This window comes from Vanellus vanellus (assembly GCF_965231255.1).
Source record: "Vanellus vanellus genome assembly, chromosome: 12".
Classification (NCBI taxonomy): Eukaryota; Metazoa; Chordata; class Aves; order Charadriiformes; family Charadriidae; genus Vanellus; species Vanellus vanellus.
In genome coordinates, this window is record NC_138917.1 from 13,050,830 (window position 1) to 13,068,723 (window position 17,894).

The window sequence follows — 17,894 nt, forward strand, 5'->3', positions numbered from 1 at the left end:
GATAATGTCTTTTGCCATAATAAAATACAGTCACACGAGGAGTAAAAGGCTAAAAGAATGGCCAGACAAAGACAGATCATCTGTTTGCGCTTAGTTGAGACTCCTACAAAGCCGTTACGTGAAAATACCTACTCTGGGTACGAGAACGTGGAGATTGCCATCTTACATGTATATTTAGTCTTCGGTTATATTATTTCAAATGTTATGTAGCTGTAATAGCATGAAATAGATACCCCTACCTGATCCAGAGATAGATATTACATCATTGCTGCTATAATGCTCTGCTGCAAAAGGACTTTTTAGAGGATTTCTAATGATAATGAAAATATTCTGATACAGCATTAAGGATTTTGCTACTGAAATGTGTTTAATGTAAATATGCTGTCAGATACCCTTCAAGTAATTGACAAGAGCAGATGATTAGCAGTGTTCTCAATAGTGTTTTTGCATAATCTTACATTTTGACAGAACTCTTCAGCGGCTTTTTATTGTCAGTGCTCTGCAATCAGTAATACTTTTTCCTTGACATTTACTTTGTCATTATAAATCTTGTAAGTGGTCATTTAACTTGTTCAGTATGCATGTAAGAATATCATTACTAACACATTTGAAAAAATGGCTTCCTGTTGAGGAACTCTTGTGAAAGTAAACTTAAAAAAAAGCCCTAAATGAAGTAGGCTGATGAGTGACGTTATGAAATAAATACCCGTCTGTGAGCACCTTGCGCATTTCAAGGATGATTTCAAAATCACGTTCTTATTGAACATCCGCGTATAAGTCAGCAAATTCAACATGGTTGTTGGATTTTTTTAGTCTGGTATTTTTTTAATTTAATACTATTGTTCGGTTATGATCATTTACATCTAACTGACCAAAATTAAACTCTTATGATCCATAAGCATTCATAATTACATACCGCGTGTAACGTTAATAGTCAGTATAATAAACCTTCATCTTTATTGAAGCATCTCTTGTTTCTACAGCAGTTCTTTAATCTATCTCAATAGATTTCTAGTGTACAGCTCATATAGATTTGGTCAGTGACAAGGGTTAGAGTAGTCTTGTAGAACATTTACTTGTAGCTGTGAAAAGCCCACATTCATCAGAGGATTAGGTCGATCAGATTGTACCAGGATCAATGGAAGGACTGTGTGATCCCTCTTAGGCTGTAATGTGTTCACCTTCTTTGGAGAGAATTCACATACACACACATTTCTCTGTCTTAAAGCCATTTATCTCAGAATGTCAAATTGCAATAATTAACCATTATTGATCTTAAATTCAATTAACTTCATTAACACAGGTCATGATGAGGGTGCTTGTAAGGGAAAGGCTCTTGACAAGTGTCTTTTCTTATATGACATTGAATGTTCACAATCGTGGCTATAAGCTATTCGTATTGTGCCACAGGAACATCTTTTAAAAATGACAAGAGTTTGGTTGGTGGCTCCGAAGCGACATTTTCATCCCCTCCCCCTCATCTTCTAGTTCTCAGGGTTTGCCAGCAAATTTTCCATTCAGGAATCAGTGAACCATTCGTTTCCAGCACATTATCTTAGTGTGGTATTATAGCAAACCCCACCTATTCAAATACCCCTCAGTTCAATAGCTGGTGCTAGATAGAGACTCATTTACAAAAGCGTATATTAGTATAGTTAGCAAATGAGTGAAATGAATATTCAGTGCTTCTTTTTGCTCTACATACAAAACAAGCTGGGGCCATCTCGTAGAGGTAATCCTTAGACTCTCTGCTTTCTCCAAGTCCTCAGATTCATATTGCAGTCAATAGTTGTTTTTCTTAAATGAGGGCTGGGTAGAAACTGTGAAAGGACACAAAGGTTTGTTGGCCCACAGTGAACTCCTTTTTTTTCACGGAGAAACTTCATTACAAGTACAAGTTCACAATAGCCGAAATTGTGATTGAAATCATTTGGATTTCTACTATACCATTCATACAGTTGTATGGAGTTTATTGTAAGGAGGCCCTGCAACCAAAATAGCTATTGAAACTACTGTATAAAGGACTTCAATGGGAATTTCAAGTCTGCAAGAAAAATGAAGGACCAGGTTGAAGGTCTTTTGGTACTTTTTCAATGTCTTAAGTAGTCATGATCATTTACCAAAAAAATCTCCGAGTAGAATGGCTCGCTGTAATATATTGAAGCATTTTAGGGGAAAACTTGATTTTTAAAAACTTTACAATGAAGGCTGCGGCTCCAGAAATGTATGTTAATATTACTATGGTTAAACACGAATACAAAGCCAGTGTTCTGGTTACTGTAAAACTGGTAAGGTGTGGACAGATTAGGAGCAACCAAAGATGTAGGAAGATTACAGGAAGTTGGGTGTAAAGATTTTTTTTTTTTTCCCCCTTAGTCTAAAAAATGCTAAACTGCAATCAGAAGACTCTGAGAAATGTGTATAAAGAAAAATGACAACATCAGTTTTGTTCAGCAACAGATTTCTGTGACAATTAAATGGTCATTTTGTCACTACATTTGCTATTTCCACTCCACTATACAAAGCACTTACTGAAAAGAGGCAGGGCAGAAGCAGAATGGTTTGATTACCGCATTTGAAGAAACTAAAGTTCCCTTACAACATCTGTTTGCTCAGTGAAGGATTATAATAATTAAGAGCTATTAGAGCCATATTGAGAACTTTTATGCTCATGCCTGCTTATCCTGGAGTTGGCTGTGAATCTTGTATTGGTTTGTTAAATGCCCTGTGCGCTTCTCAGTGATTAGAAGATGCCACCCAAATGCTGATGTCAAGCAGAGATTGTGTCACTGTGTGGTTTAGTACCAATTCATACAGAGAATTTGGCTTCATCTTACCACGATGTTGATAGTGACTTTTATTTAAAAAAAAACAAAACACAAACAACAAAACAAACAAATATTTGTATTCTTTGAGGATTCTGGTGAACATTTTTTGTCCATTTGAGGAAATGGTAACTCTGTGCTTAGAAAAATTCCACAGAGTCCAAAAAGCATTTTACCTCCCAAATCAAAATGAGGGTCAAAGCATAACATGAAGCTGTTTTCTCTGCTCACGAGCATTTATTTCCGCTGTGGTGTGTGCTTGCATGGAGTGGGGAACCCTAACAAGTCTGTAGTACTTCACACCAAGCAACTGTCTCGGAAACCAACGGAAAACCACTTTTGTCTTACTCAGAGTGTATCATCACATTTATTCGTGATGAATAATTCATACAGCAAATGTAGGTGTTGGTTTTTTTTCTGTTACTAACGCACATGCTAATTGTATTTGTTAAGTTTATGTGAAAGTTTTCAGACTGTGGGGCTGCTTGTGAACTATTTACTTCAACAGTTTGTGCCTGGCTGGTGGGTCCCCGGTGGTGTTTCCCCTTGGTGCCTGGTTAGGTGCCCCTTTACCTCCCGATGGATAGTGAGGGACTTCATGCTCCTTCAGATAATGTTCCTTTGTAACTCCGGCGTACTTGGAAGAAGGGCATCCCTCCCCCAGGACCGTAGCGGGGTGGGGAGGGGAGGAAGAGGAAGGTACTACATGAATGTTGATGAAATGGGAACACCAAGACCCTGAACTGACCCAAACCAAGCAGCAGTTGAGAATTCCCAATGGGTGCTCGCAGTCCCTGTTACCCATTTGCCTGTTTGATCTGGTCCTGCTGGTGCGTGTGAAAGGTTGGTTGGTTGTGTGGTGACAGGGAAGGGCAAGGAGGTGTTTTTCTCTTTTAGCAGCATCAGCCTGAAATTCCAGGCTTATGCTTGTAGGGTCTGTTGAAATCTCTACTCCCTCAAAGCGCAAAGGGGGAAGGAGATCGATTCCACAAAATACGGTAGCGAGTAAGGTCCTTTTGTCCTCGTGGGCATGTTTCTCAGCTTCGATTACTATGATCCTGCATTGCTTCTGGTCATCAGTTGTGAGCATACACAGTGGGATGTAAACCGGTGCCCGGCTTCTCTACAGCTGTGATACTTTTGGGAGACAGTTGTTTTGTGTATGTGGGACTGCAATTTTAGGACAAAACACATAAAAATCTGTTTTTCCTGACCAGGCATAGTCTCTGAACTGTTACTCCTGTGGAGTTTCTCATAAGCACGTCGTTCCCTTCTAACTGTACAGAAATGATGTCAGAAGGCAAGTGTTACGTGAGAATCTGTATGGTTTTGTTCATTGTATGTGGGAGTAATTTGGACCTTGGGTCTCGCTTAAAGTTTTTTAATCTTCAGATCCCTTCTTGTCAAGAACTTCCTGTAGAAGGTGGCAGATGAATTCTCTAAGGGAGACAGATCTGAGACGGATCCTCACACAACCCTACCCACTGCAGCATGATGGGATCACGTACTGTTCTCCATGGTAGAAAGAAGTGGTGTTATGTTTCACGGGTGGGTAATTTGAGCAGATTGTAGAAAAACCCTGCTCAGCAGGTTGAATTCAGGGAGTTTAGGCCCCAGGCAGAAATCAAGGCAGAGCGCAGCTTTGGTGGAGAGAGGCATGATCCATCATGTTACATCTCCAGCGCAGTTCTGGTAGAACAGGCGTTCGCAGCGTACCTGGAGTCCTGCTCTGTGCTGGGAGCAGAAAGCTCTTTGGAGGAGACTTGTGACAATAGTTCTCCTTACTTCAAAAGCCTTTCCTGTTTTCCCCATTGTGAAAAGAAGTTTGCTGGCAGTCTGCAGAGTCAGCATTAATCGGATCCCAGCAGCTTGGCTCAGAGGAGATTTGTAACCACAGGCTCTGGGTTGTGCACGCTACATGCACCTGTGGGTATTTCGCAGGGTATTTTATCCTTAATAATTTTTTTAAGCTGAAAACGGGCAATTATTTTCAATTATACACATACATTGTGCTCACATAAACACACTGTGAAGAAGCACAGGAACAGAAACACAAACCTAAGCCCCTTTCTCGTGTTTTATGTAAGTAGCTGAATTATATATATTAACCTACGGGAGTTACAGGCTCCTTTACTTATCTTCTTCTCTGGCACTAGGCAAGTCATTTTTAACTTCTTTGGCTTTCCAGGTTTGCAGCTATAAGCTGTGGCTAAGAATGCTTCTTCCACGGGGTTGCCGCGAAAACACTCGCTGAATCTTTTGAACATCTCAATAGAGCGATGCTGTCCAATAGTGCTAAGCTGTTTCTAAGCCATCATTTAATATTATGGCATCCTGTTTTGTCAGGTGTGTATTTAATGAAGGAGATAATACGTAAATGTGAGGTTTGCATGGGAACCTCTCATTCAACAAACATCTAAACAGTATTTGAAAAACAAACGCCTCCCTTATCAGAATTAGTAGCAATTTTTGAACGTTTTCTCTCTTCATTTGTAGGTGGCCTGTATCATACTTTTCATATGGCAGTGTAAAGTCTAAAGTGAATGGGAGACCTGAATCCTGTACCCTCTTTCACTACACAAAAAACCAGGGGAGTTCGGACTACGGCGACATGAGGCAAAGGTGCCTGCCGTGGGCTTGCTTTGTTCTGCACTGAGATGGCCCACACGTGAATGGCAGATAAACTCATTTCTTATCGTCTCCTCACTGCGTATTCTCGTCCATGTAATTCTCAACTCTTAACACTTACAGTCGATTTGAGCTCTCCGAAGTTGCTCCAAATGTAATACCAGTCCGGGGTGCTGGGTTAGAGCAGCTGGCTAGCTTCCTCTGGCCTATTTCTGAGCTCTCTGTGGCAGACAGCTGCAGTGTTTTCGTGGAGGAACGAACTCAAGTACACTTCAAAGTTTCTAGTGCCTAATGTTAGCCGCCCATTAGATTGGCGTGCTATGTCACATCCATCCACACTGATTCCCGGTAACAATACTACGCTCTTACTGGCGTGAAAAGACTGCAGATTTATCAACGTACCAAAAAATCCAGCTAAACAAGCATTAATCATGCACATCACATCACATTAACATGTTCAAAATTAATATTCTTGACCTTGCCAGTGGGCAGAATAATCAGTCTTGCAGTAGGATGGTACTCCGGTGCGAGGTACCCGCGACTCCAGCCTTTGTGCAAGAGAAGCACTGACCTCTCCACTTGGAAATAACATTTCTCTCCCATAATAGACAGTCCTGCCTCTATGAAACAGAACCTCTGACCTTTCTAACAGGAATAATGTCCCTGTCAAGGTGCTGGGTAATCAGTACTGCCATGCCCGTTTGGAGACAGCGTTGTCATTTGCCACTCTTGTAAACAGGGCGGCCACTCCTACCTCCCATTTCTGTCGCCTAATGAGGAATATGCTAACATCTCTGCCAAGTAGTGAAGTCTTAAATACAATTTCAGTTACATGCGAATTATCAGTCAGTCTCGGTGTAGAAATAGCTCATGTTGTGGGTGAAATGTTTGCCTTTCTTCCCTTAAGTGGAAGGCCTGCGGAGTGGGAGTTTTCTAACAGACTAATATAACTCTTTTGTATGCCTTCATTTGCATTAGGTCTTTGATTGACTTCATCCACCGAGCTGGTTTTCTCTTGCCTCCGTTCATTAATTTTGTGAGTAAGGTTCATTGGCACAGTCAAATCATCTCCGTGCTGCCGTTTCTCTGTCCGCTTCCTCTTGACTTGTGTTCAGACGGTGCCCCTCTCAGCTCTGAGCGATCCCACCGAAACTGGGGACTCTTCGAGGTCGCTTCATCAATGACTGAAGTCTTAAAAAAAATACCCCGGTTATTTCTTAGGTGGCTGGTGTCAGCTTTAAAAAAGAATGGGAATGATATTTAGGAAAAGGCTCGGCGCTGCCGGCAGCACTGGCTGTGGCAGGAGCATCCCGCTGGCAGCGCTGGGCGTGCTTGGGGAGCGGGGGGGGGGGCAGGCTGCAGGCAGAGTTTCCCTGGCCGCGTCCTACGCACTGCTCCACTTTGTGATCTCTTCTGATGCTTTTTGCCTTTTTTCTTTTTGACCGGGAATAGAATATTCATCCCGTAAGCAGTAATGCTCCCAATCCCTTTCGGCTGTTCTCTTCTTCAAGTGCGAGATGTATACGGAGTCAGTTTTTGAAAGGGTTGAGAAGCTTTTTTTTTTCAAGATGCACTCCAAATCAAATGGTTTAGGAACTGACCCTTAGTATTACACGATGATTTCAAACCATGCATAAATAAATAATAAAGCTGGTTGTATTTTTTTATTTTTTTAATAAAAAGCTATTCGGTTAAAGCTAAAATATTTCCATGGAACTGAATGGTCTTGATAAACTTCTGTAGTTAAGCATTTTTTCATGTGAGAAGAATATTTGACCGTTTTGGTACTTTTTCAAGCAGAGAGCTTATATACTAGTTTAAATATACCCCAATAAGCTAATTAAAATGAAAGAAAAAGTCTTGGCGAAAACACATAATTAAACCAAGACATTTCAAAAGTATCGAAATGAAATATTTGGGTAGATCCAAGCCAAAATGTATGGTCTCAGATGTATTTTTCAGGAAAAAAGGGAAGAATTGTGCAATTAATTGGTTTTTGGAGACCAGTAAAGTATGCCTTAAATGCTATGGGTTTCTATTTCCAAACAAATGCAAGGAGGTGTGTGTCTGACCGTGCTACTGGGTGGATGTTGCCATGGAAGGCATGAAAACCGTGCAATGTTTTTCATCTTTCTGCTGAAGAGGACCTGTAGCGGTTGGGGTTTGAGCCGGTAGCCATGGTGCTGGTGGGCATCGCAGAAGGTTGCCGAGTTTGGCTCAGGACATCAGCAGAGGAATGGCTGTTGTAGCTGCACGGGGGCTTCCTCTGCCTGCAGAAACGTAACGGAGCAGTGATATTTCTCTGATCTTGTATAGTAGATCTCCGGTGTCTGTGTAGAGCCAGGTATACGAGTTTATTAGTGTATATACAATATGCAGTTCATTTGGGGCAGTGACGGATCACAATTTATTTCCACTGGCAAAGAAATGATCCATAGCTCAGTTATGAAGGTAATTCCCTCTTGTGTGGAAATGAATTGCATTATACCACAGCTTACTGTTATGTTTTGATATCAAATGTGTTAATTTCATTATTACCTAGCAGTTTAGTTAATAATTATAATAAATATTAATGAGGGAACTGTCTGTTCTCGACCTCTTCGTAGCTGCACCTGCAATAGGTTTCTGAATCCCTTTGATATTGTCATCTCTAGAAACTGAGGGCCACACCAGGGAACTGCTATCCATTTTTTGTCAAATATTATGTCATAGTGACACTGTCGCTGAACTTGCGGGCAATTTCCTGTGGGTTATGGTGCACTATGAGATGTGGACTAAAAAAATTTTTCAAGAGTTTTTTGTAATTTTTTGTCTTCTTGTACTCTGGGAAAACAAAAAAAAAAATCCAGAGCCACCTAATTTCATTCATTTTCATTCGTATTAACTACTTCTGCCATTAGAATTGCCTTTAAAGTTGTTTTTTTTTCCCTCAGACTTTGCTGTCAAGGCATTGAAGATCAGTTTTACAGATGCCCTGCTGTTTCAAACATTTACTCTACACTTGAAAAATATCAATCCATAAGTCTTTTTTTTTTTTTAAGGAGAAGGAAACGGCTGAGTAACGATGGGCTGGAGACAGTGCTTCTTAAAGACGATCTCTCTACCAGGCACTGAATTTCAGCAAAAAAAAAATTACCATCACCTCCTGATTTTATTCTCTGCTTTCATAGCCTTTTTGCTCTTCCTGTAGGTACTTAACCAAACACGAAATTTCTCTGCTGCAGCCCGCCTTGTCCTTCTTTCTGTTGCAGCGAAGCTGTAACCTTCATGTGTGCTCAGACAGACTCAGATCTTCTCTCCACTGTGAGCAAGATCTGGTGGGGCAGGGAGGCATCAGGGCTTCCCTTGGTTGCGGATGGACTCCTTTCCACCAGTCCCGGCACCCAGTCCCGTGCTCCCTGCTGGCGTGGGACTGAAGTTGGGCCTTAACCCTCTGCTCTTCTGTCTCACATGCTGGTAACAGTTTACTTGGGTTTTCTGAGGAGGAAACATGTCAGCCACCATAAAACTACCTGTAGTAGTATTGCCAAACCTTTGAGTATGCCCTGAGTCTGCCATTGCGGATTGGCCCAGGACTTGTTGGGTTGCCTTGTATTGCCCTGACGGCAATTGCCCCGACCGGCCCTTGGAGTAAGGAATTAGAAGCTACAGGTTGCGGAGGGTATTTTAAGTCTTAGGCTAAGGTATTTCCTTGAGCACCCTCATCCCTTGGGTAAATCGTTGGTTGAAGAAGTTGGGGGTAATGTGGTGTTTCATCCCTCCTCTCCTTTATGCAGGGGAAAGAGCAGAAGGAGTTGTTCAAACTGTCAGTTTATCAAAGTTGCAGATTGCTGGGTTAAATTCCATACTGTCGTTTGTGCCTCATTTCCCCGCGTTTCTGGATCAAAGACTGATGTCACAACTTGGCTTCACAACTTGAGCTCAGGAAGGAGAACAGCTATAGAGGAGGCAGCTCCTGGTTAACACGCAAATATGCTTGATAGTTGGTGAAAAGGGCAAAGAAAGCATGAAAGGTAAATAGATTTACATTTAAATGAGCCGCACGCTGGAGGTTTTCCCTAATGTAAAAGTCACTCTCTAAAAAACTGTGAATGTGACAATACAAGTGTTTCAGTCCAAACAAAATTCATAACATTTCAGCAGCAAGAGAAATCAAAATGTAAAGAAAAACACACTAGTCAGGGGCCTGATTGTGTGACCCCGGTTTGCGTTGGTGAGCACCAGTCCCCAGGAGCACTTTCCATGGTGCGCGGGGACAGAGCCCAGGACTTCGGTAGGTGATATGGTGGTGGGAATGGGTGGCACACGCTCACACTAGCACTGGGTGGACAGGAAGAGCAAAAGACAGGTACACTTACGGAGCGCTTCAGTGTGCCATCTCAGCCCCCAGGTGTGAACGAGATCTTTCTAATGCAGGCAGTGGGGCAGTAACCTCGGGGTTTCTTTGCCTTGTAAATAGGGAATTATTCTTCAGTTTCACAACAGAGGCAAAGGAACGGGAGTTGTGAAAGAAAAACTGTTTCCACAAGGTGGAAAAGAAGAAGGGTACATTGGCTTCCAAATCGTAGGTTTCGGGCTGTCATTCCTTCTTTCAGTCCTTCCTCTTTCACACCGCCAGATTATGGCGTAGTTGATAGCCGGTCGTTTACACATTATCAGTAGTTACTTAACATTTTCCAGCTTTAGCGAGTAATTTGAACTGCTTTGGTGTCCTTTACTAAAGTTTTTGGTAGGGTTCAGAAACATGATGGAAAAAATAATTAAGATGAAAAACAATCTGTACCATCCACAGGGGAATGAAAGTATTGAATGAAATCCACCTTGATAGATTCTTTGTAGTGGTTTTGTTTCAAGTATTTGCAGGATAGGCGCTGATCCTTACTACAAATTGCTGACATGACTGTAATACATGTAAAATAATATTTTTTTCAAAATACTTTGAAAAAGCATAAACTAGAGCAAAACAGCGCATCTCTATTTCATTAGAGTACATACACTTGTTAAAATCTGATCTTCATATCAGCATCTTTGAAACATCTTATAATGAAGTTTTTAACATAATTCTTTCAAACTCTGTTCTCCCAAACGTTAAAAATAGGACCCTCGCTGCATGAATTTTCTGCGTTGCAATTATCTGAGCTGAAGTATCTAATCACTATTATGTGTTGCTCGTATGTGGTATGTTTGTGCTTTCAAAGGTTTAACTTCTGTTCTGAAGATCAGATTGTAACTTTACATGCTTGGAGGAAGATTCGCTACCCTTCATCCATGTGAAAGAACAGTAGTGAATATTTTGTATTACCTAACTGAATGAAGAAATACTCCATGTGAAACTAAAAGCCCGATTTCATTGTTACTTTAATGGTTGTTTTGTCTCTTGTGGTTTTCTGATAACATTTAAACGCATTTTCCCTGAAAGAAGTTTGCAAGGTTCAATACTGTATATGTGATATCTGCTATACTCTTCTGCATTTTTCACTCTGTTGTTTAAAATAGGTCTTTTTGGGGTGTAACCTATTATCTTCTCTGCGCTATTGCCCGGATAAACAAGCTATAGCTATTCAGTGTGTTTAAGATACGGATACGCACGCATTCCAGATGTGTTGCGGAGAAGGTCAAGTGTCTTCAACCACAGAGTCTACTGGAAATGCATTTTTTTCAAAGTTCGTAATTGTATTTGTAAGAGATTGCAAGTAAATTTAAAATTCCTCCTAATATAGAGCAGTCATGTTCTATTTTTGCTTTCTTGCTTAGCTGCAAATTAGTGCATTATATAGAAATAGATCATGTTGATCAGTTAACGATCCCTCTCTTTATGTTTCCCGAGTTTTCTTGCCTAAAGGGAAAACTTAGGTAGACTTAGTATATGTAGAATATGTGCAGGGAAGCACCATGGGAAAAAAAAAATGTTTACTGTCAGTTCCCAGGGATCCTATTCAGGAAGAGTATCTTAGATTTACATCCCCAGTTGCATTACTTGGGGGGGGGGAAGACAGGATCCCTGTTGGGTGTCCATGTAGCTTATGCTGAGTAAATATTGACAAAGTAGTCTAAAGAGCAAACACTTTGACATTTGTAAGGTCCACTGGAAGGTCTTGTATATATTTATACAGCAAGAATGAGTACAGCATACCAATTTTCTTGAACTAGCTCCTGACATACTTCTGCATGGGCTTTCTTGTTGAGAAAGGTATGTTTAAATGTGAATGGGTCATTTGTTACACCCATAATGAGCATCCTCAAATTGCTCTCAGTGAGTTGTTTCAAAAGGTTGCGTCACCTGCTTTTACCATCTCCTCCGCTAAAATATGATATGACTAATAATGATAAGTTTAAAAAAATCTCGATTTTTGATTATTGTAACTGGGGATTTTTTTACTTTGTAGAAATTTTTGATGTTTGTTGTAGTCTATATTTATAAAAGACGGAGTCTCAAAACTGTAATGAGCAAAAAATGCTTGCTTAATTTAAATTGTGAATCTGTCTGTTAAGAAATGCATTAGGGGTAGGAGAAGCATAAGACATATTAATTGACAGACAGGAACTGCTGTCTCTGAGGTTGATACAAGTAATTTATTACTTTAGAAATGAATGCCACCTCCAGAATGTGCTTCATTAATTTCAAATTTAGTTTTAATTTCAAGCTGTTGCCCCTTGAGAAGAATAAGGTGGCAAATTATGTTTGAAGAGCAGATTTTCTTCTTGCTCTGAAGAAACACTAAATTTTAACTGTTTAATTTTACAAATAAGTACACTTCTTTGGCTAAGACGCTTAAGCAAAAGTATGATCAGCAGAAACTAACTTATATTTTCTTCTCTTCATAATAGCCTATGTTTCAGACGAACTAAAAGCAGCAGCACTGGTGGAAGAAGATGTGGAACCTGACGAAAGTGCAGTTGACGGGGAGCCTTCAGCGAAATACGCGTGTCCGGAAAAAGACTTCAGTAAGAACTGCCAAAGCTACCAAAACTCGCCAGCAGCTGAATTTTCTAGCCATGAAATGGACAGTGAGTCGCACATCAGTGAGACAAGTGACCGCATGGCAGACTTCGAGAGCAGCTCCATCAAAAACGAGGAAGAGAGCAAGGAGGTTTCGATACCGCTGGAAGACTCTACCGTATCTGATAGCTTAGAACAAATGAAAGCCGTATATAATAACTTCCTCTCCAATTCCTACTGGTCCAATCTCAATTTGAACCTTCACCAGCCGATTTCAGAAAAAAACAACGGTAGCAGCAGCAGCAGCAGCAGCAGCAGTAGCAGTTGTGGAAGTGGCAGCTTTGACTGGCACCAGACTGCTATGGCTAAAACGCTGCAGCAAGTTTCTCAGAGCAGAATTCTTCCTGAGCCGAGTCTTTTTAGCACAGTTCAGTTGTACAGACAAAGCAGTAAGCTTTATGGCTCTATATTTACTGGAGCCAGTAAATTCCGCTGTAAAGACTGCAGTGCTGCCTATGATACTTTAGTAGAATTAACAGTGCACATGAATGAAACGGGACATTACCGAGATGACAACCATGAAACTGATAACAATAACCCCAAAAGATGGTCCAAACCTCGTAAACGTTCTTTGCTTGAAATGGAAGGGAAAGAAGATGCTCAGAAAGTATTAAAGTGTATGTACTGTGGTCATTCGTTTGAATCTCTTCAGGATTTGAGTGTTCACATGATCAAAACAAAACACTACCAAAAAGTGCCTCTGAAGGAACCTGTTACACCTGTAGCAGCAAAAATTATCCCAGCTACCAGAAAGAAAGCGTCACTGGAGCTGGAACTTCCAAGTTCTCCAGACTCCACAGGTGGGACACCAAAAGCAACAATCTCGGATACCAACGATGCGCTTCAAAAGAATTCCAATCCTTACATTACGCCAAATAATCGCTACGGTCACCAGAATGGTGCCAGCTATGCCTGGCACTTCGAGGCGCGGAAATCGCAAATTCTCAAGTGCATGGAGTGCGGCAGTTCGCATGACACTCTGCAGGAACTCACGGCTCACATGATGGTGACGGGACATTTTATTAAAGTCACTAACTCTGCCATGAAAAAAGGGAAGCCCATTATAGAAGCCCCAGCGACACCGACAATAGCGTCCTTAGTAGATGAGAAAGTCCAGTCTGTGCCGCTAGCTGCCACCACTTTTACGTCTCCTTCCAATACACCTGCTAGCGTTTCCCCTAAATTAAATGTCGAAATAAAAAAAGAAGTAGATAAAGAAAGAGGCATTGCTGAGGACAAAATGAAAGAGAAGGAGAAGTCAAGCGAAGATGAGGAGAAGTACGATATCTCCTCAAAATACCATTACTTGACTGAAAATGACCTAGAAGAAAGCCCTAAGGGGGGATTAGATATATTGAAGTCGCTAGAAAACACAGTTACGTCAGCTATAAACAAAGCCCAGAACGGCACGCCGAGCTGGGGTGGCTACCCCAGCATTCATGCTGCCTATCAGCTGCCTAATATGATGAAGCTGTCGTTGGGTTCATCTGGGAAGAGTACACCATTAAAGCCTATGTTTGGAAACAACGAACTAGTATCACCGACTAAAAACCAGCCCTTGGTGTCTCCGCCCAGCAGTCAGACCTCACCTGTGCCAAAAACAAACTTTCACGCCATGGAAGAACTGGTCAAGAAAGTCACCGAGAAGGTGGCTAAAGTGGAGGAAAAAATGAAAGAGCCTGAAGGAAAGCTTTCTCCAATGAAGCGTGCGACGCCTTCGCCATGCAGTAGTGAAGTCAGTGAACCCCTTAAGGTGGAGTCCTCCAATGACGGTGGCTTTAAAAGCCAGCAGAACAGCCCGGTCCCTCCGAGAGACGGCTGCAAGGATAGTCCAACTGCAGAACCTGTGGAAAACGGGAAAGAACCCGTTAAGTCCGTTGTCAGTTCTTTAAGCAGCAGCACAGCTATCATTACCGATCACCCTCCCGAACAGCCATTTGTAAATCCATTAAGTGCACTGCAATCTGTCATGAATATTCACCTTGGGAAGGCAGCAAAGCCGTCTTTGCCCGCTTTGGATCCAATGAGCATGCTTTTTAAAATGAGCAACAGTTTGGCAGAAAAGGCTGCAGTGGCCACCCCACCTCTGCAGTCCAAAAAACCAGACCACTTAGACCGTTATTTTTACCATGTCAACAATGACCAACCCATAGATTTGACGAAAGGCAAGAGTGACAAAAGCTGCTCTTTGGGTTCAGCGCTTTTGTCATCCACATCGACATCTTCTGCATCTTCTTCATCTACAGTGACAACGGCAAAGACATCTGCAGTCGTGTCATTCATGTCAAACTCGCCGCTACGCGAGAATGCCTTGTCAGATATATCTGATATGCTGAAGAACCTGACAGAAAGTCACACATCAAAATCTTCCACACCTTCCAGCATATCTGAGAAATCTGACATTGATGGTACCACAATAGAGGAACCAGAAGAGAGTACACCAGCTCAGAAAAGGAAGGGACGTCAGTCTAACTGGAACCCTCAGCACTTGCTCATATTGCAGGCCCAGTTTGCAGCTAGTTTACGGCAGACCTCGGAGGGGAAATACATCATGTCAGACTTGAGCCCTCAAGAAAGAATGCACATTTCCAGGTTTACGGGACTTTCGATGACCACAATTAGCCACTGGCTAGCCAATGTGAAATACCAGCTCCGAAGGACGGGGGGAACTAAGTTCCTTAAAAATTTGGACACTGGGCACCCGGTGTTCTTTTGTAATGACTGCGCTTCACAGATCAGAACTCCTTCAACTTATATCAGTCATCTTGAATCGCATCTGGGTTTCAGGTTAAGAGACTTGTCCAAACTGTCCAGTGAACAGATTAACAATCAGATAGCACAAGCAAAGTCACCGTCTGAAAAGCTGGTGACGTCCTCTCCAGAGGAAGATATCGGAACTTCTTATCAGTGCAAACTTTGTAACAGGACTTTTGCAAGCAAGCATGCTGTTAAACTTCATCTTAGTAAAACACACGGGAAGTCACCAGAGGATCATCTTCTGTATGTTTCCGAGTTAGAGAAGCAGTAGCATTTGCTTTTGATTAAAATAACTGTAATTTGCTTTGAGGAAAACCGTCAAAGACGCCTTAAAGCTACTGTTTAGTTCTTGGCACATGTTCTTATTTTAACTCCAGAGTCGCTCTGGGCTGAACTGTTTTGTATAACTGTACAGTGTTTAAATAGAGGTGCATAATCAGCTGTTGTTACTGGTAAAATATGAAGGTTAAAATGCAGTGGTAAGTGTTTGGAACTTTGTGTAAATTGGATTTAGTTGCTGTGCATCCCTCTGATGCATCAAGCTGCATGCATTAACAGACAGTTTAATTAAGCATTTATAACTAATTCTGGTGCACTTTTTTCATGTGACCTAAGTGTGCTGGTATTTCTCACCCTAAAATCTTTAGCCCTCTGAGTACTTTGAAGCACTTTTGCATTAATTTGGTAAAAATGTATGGATATGGTTTTTTTAAACCCTTACCAGCTTCGTTCCGATTACTAATATGAACCTCCATTTATGCAGAGGTGTCTCACACCTTGAAATTTAAAAATATGATTTTCACATTGAAACACAGATGTATATATTGTATAGATTTCAAAATCTCTTATGGAAAATGTGATTGTGGTTAATGCCATTTTCTTTTTTCTTCAGCATTTTTAGCAACAGCGGGGTTTGTACCTGAGAAGCCCCCGGTATAAACTGTACCTATACATAGTGTATATTTCATTTTTTAGATCTAACGGTTTTTCTTTTAACATCCAAACCTTGTAAATTATATGATGAAAGATACCGCAGATAGCATTTATAAAGTATTCAGAAACATTATTCTTAAAGCAAAGTATGTTTTGTTTTGTTTTGCTATACAGTACATCTATATTAATAGAGGTTCATGTTTAAATTATACATATTTATTAGTGTTGCTATCATTTGTTTGTTTTTTGGTTTTGTTTTGTTTGGTTTTGTTTTGTTTTTTAAACCATCTGAAGAAACAGAAGCCACGGACTGCATTCCTGGCATGCATTCTAACTGTTTTGCACAACATGACTTTTAAAGGTATTTATTAGTAAAAAAAAAAAAAAAAAAAAAAAAAAAAAGAGAAAATTCAAAATGAACTCAGTGCTCAAAGGGTTAAATCTATTTGAAAAACTTGTACTGTATTTCCTAAACATTGATAAAGCCTTTAAAATGTTTGTACTGTAATACTTTGCTTAAAAAGTTATGAGGCATTCTGTGATATAACCTCTTTTACTTATTTATAAGCGCTCTTGGTTGTTATTTCCTATTGTAGAATGCCTTTTTATTTCAATTGGTAACTTTCTGTTTTGTTCTGCCTAATTATTCTCCCAAGATTCCATACTGCAGCTTTATCTTTAGGCATATGAAAGGTAACCCGTGGTTACCAGCACACTAAGTGATTCTGTTCGTCTCCATTTTTGGCAGTTAATTTGCAGAAGTAACTGACAGCTGACACCATATGAGAATCTATGTATAAAATATTGGCATGTAAACAGCACAGACACTGTAATGCACTCTGTGCCCTGTTTTGTTGTTGACAATGAAGCACCATTATATGACTCTTCATATAACCTTTTTTTCTACAGCAGCATTAAAATTGTCTTTTTGCTATAATTTTGTGTTGCGTTCACAATTATGTCTGAAATGTGCTACGACTAACGAGCACATTAAAATTAAATTGTATGCTATCTGTTTATGACTGAAGCTTGAGTAGGTTTCTTCATCTGCCAGGTGCTGGCAGTCAAAAGCTGCACATAAATCACTGGAGTTTTAGTGAACTTTAGCATTTAAAGAGCAGGGTAGCACTTATTCAAAGGCTGCATTAACAGCATTTTTTTTCCCCCAGAAAAGATAAGCGAGCGTTCTGACTCCTTTTGCGACAGCAGGTAAGGCTGACTGTGGAGACGGGGTTTGGAAGCAACGTGGGGCAGAGCAAATAGGTGTGTTGCTGTGCCGGGGATGCAGAGCCGGGCGGACGCGGCCGCTCGCATGCGTTCCCCCGGATTGTATGGAGCAGAGGCTGCAGGTTGCCCCGGTGGGTATGTCCCTTGCCATCTACCCAGCGTTTTCAGACGACTGAGAACTTAAACTTGGTGATTCTGAAGCGGCTCCTCTGCCGGCCCTGCCTGCTGTTGTACAGCCTTCACAGCAGGTCGCGAGAGGGGGAAAGAAGCTGAATAAACACGTGCCGAACGCACGCAAACAAGCGGGAGCCTTTATACGATAATGACAGACTTGTACTGGTGTTGACAGGTCATCCCACCCCGAGCATTGAAAACATTTTGCATCTCCGCAGCACCTACATTGCTGGGCACGGAAATAGGGTCTGTTGCCGGTCAGGTGAACTCGGAGTCTGGAGATGGTTACACGGGAACCGAAACCACCACTGCAGCACTTCAGAATCACGTCTCAAGTAATAACTAGCATC

The 17,894-nt window shown here is 41.2% G+C and overlaps 1 protein-coding gene across 1 annotated transcript in view; it reads left to right on the plus strand.

The window, feature by feature from the left end:
* The window catches only part of TSHZ3 (teashirt zinc finger homeobox 3), a 63,503-nt gene extending 47,518 nt beyond the window's left edge, over positions 1-15,985 (plus strand). The window contains exon 2 of the mRNA XM_082489602.1: positions 12,282-15,985. Coding sequence (XP_082345728.1) covers positions 12,282-15,481 — 3,200 coding nt within the window. The 3' untranslated portion in view covers positions 15,482-15,985. The remainder of the gene's footprint in view (positions 1-12,281) is intronic.
* Positions 15,986-17,894: the final 1,909 nt, after the last annotated feature.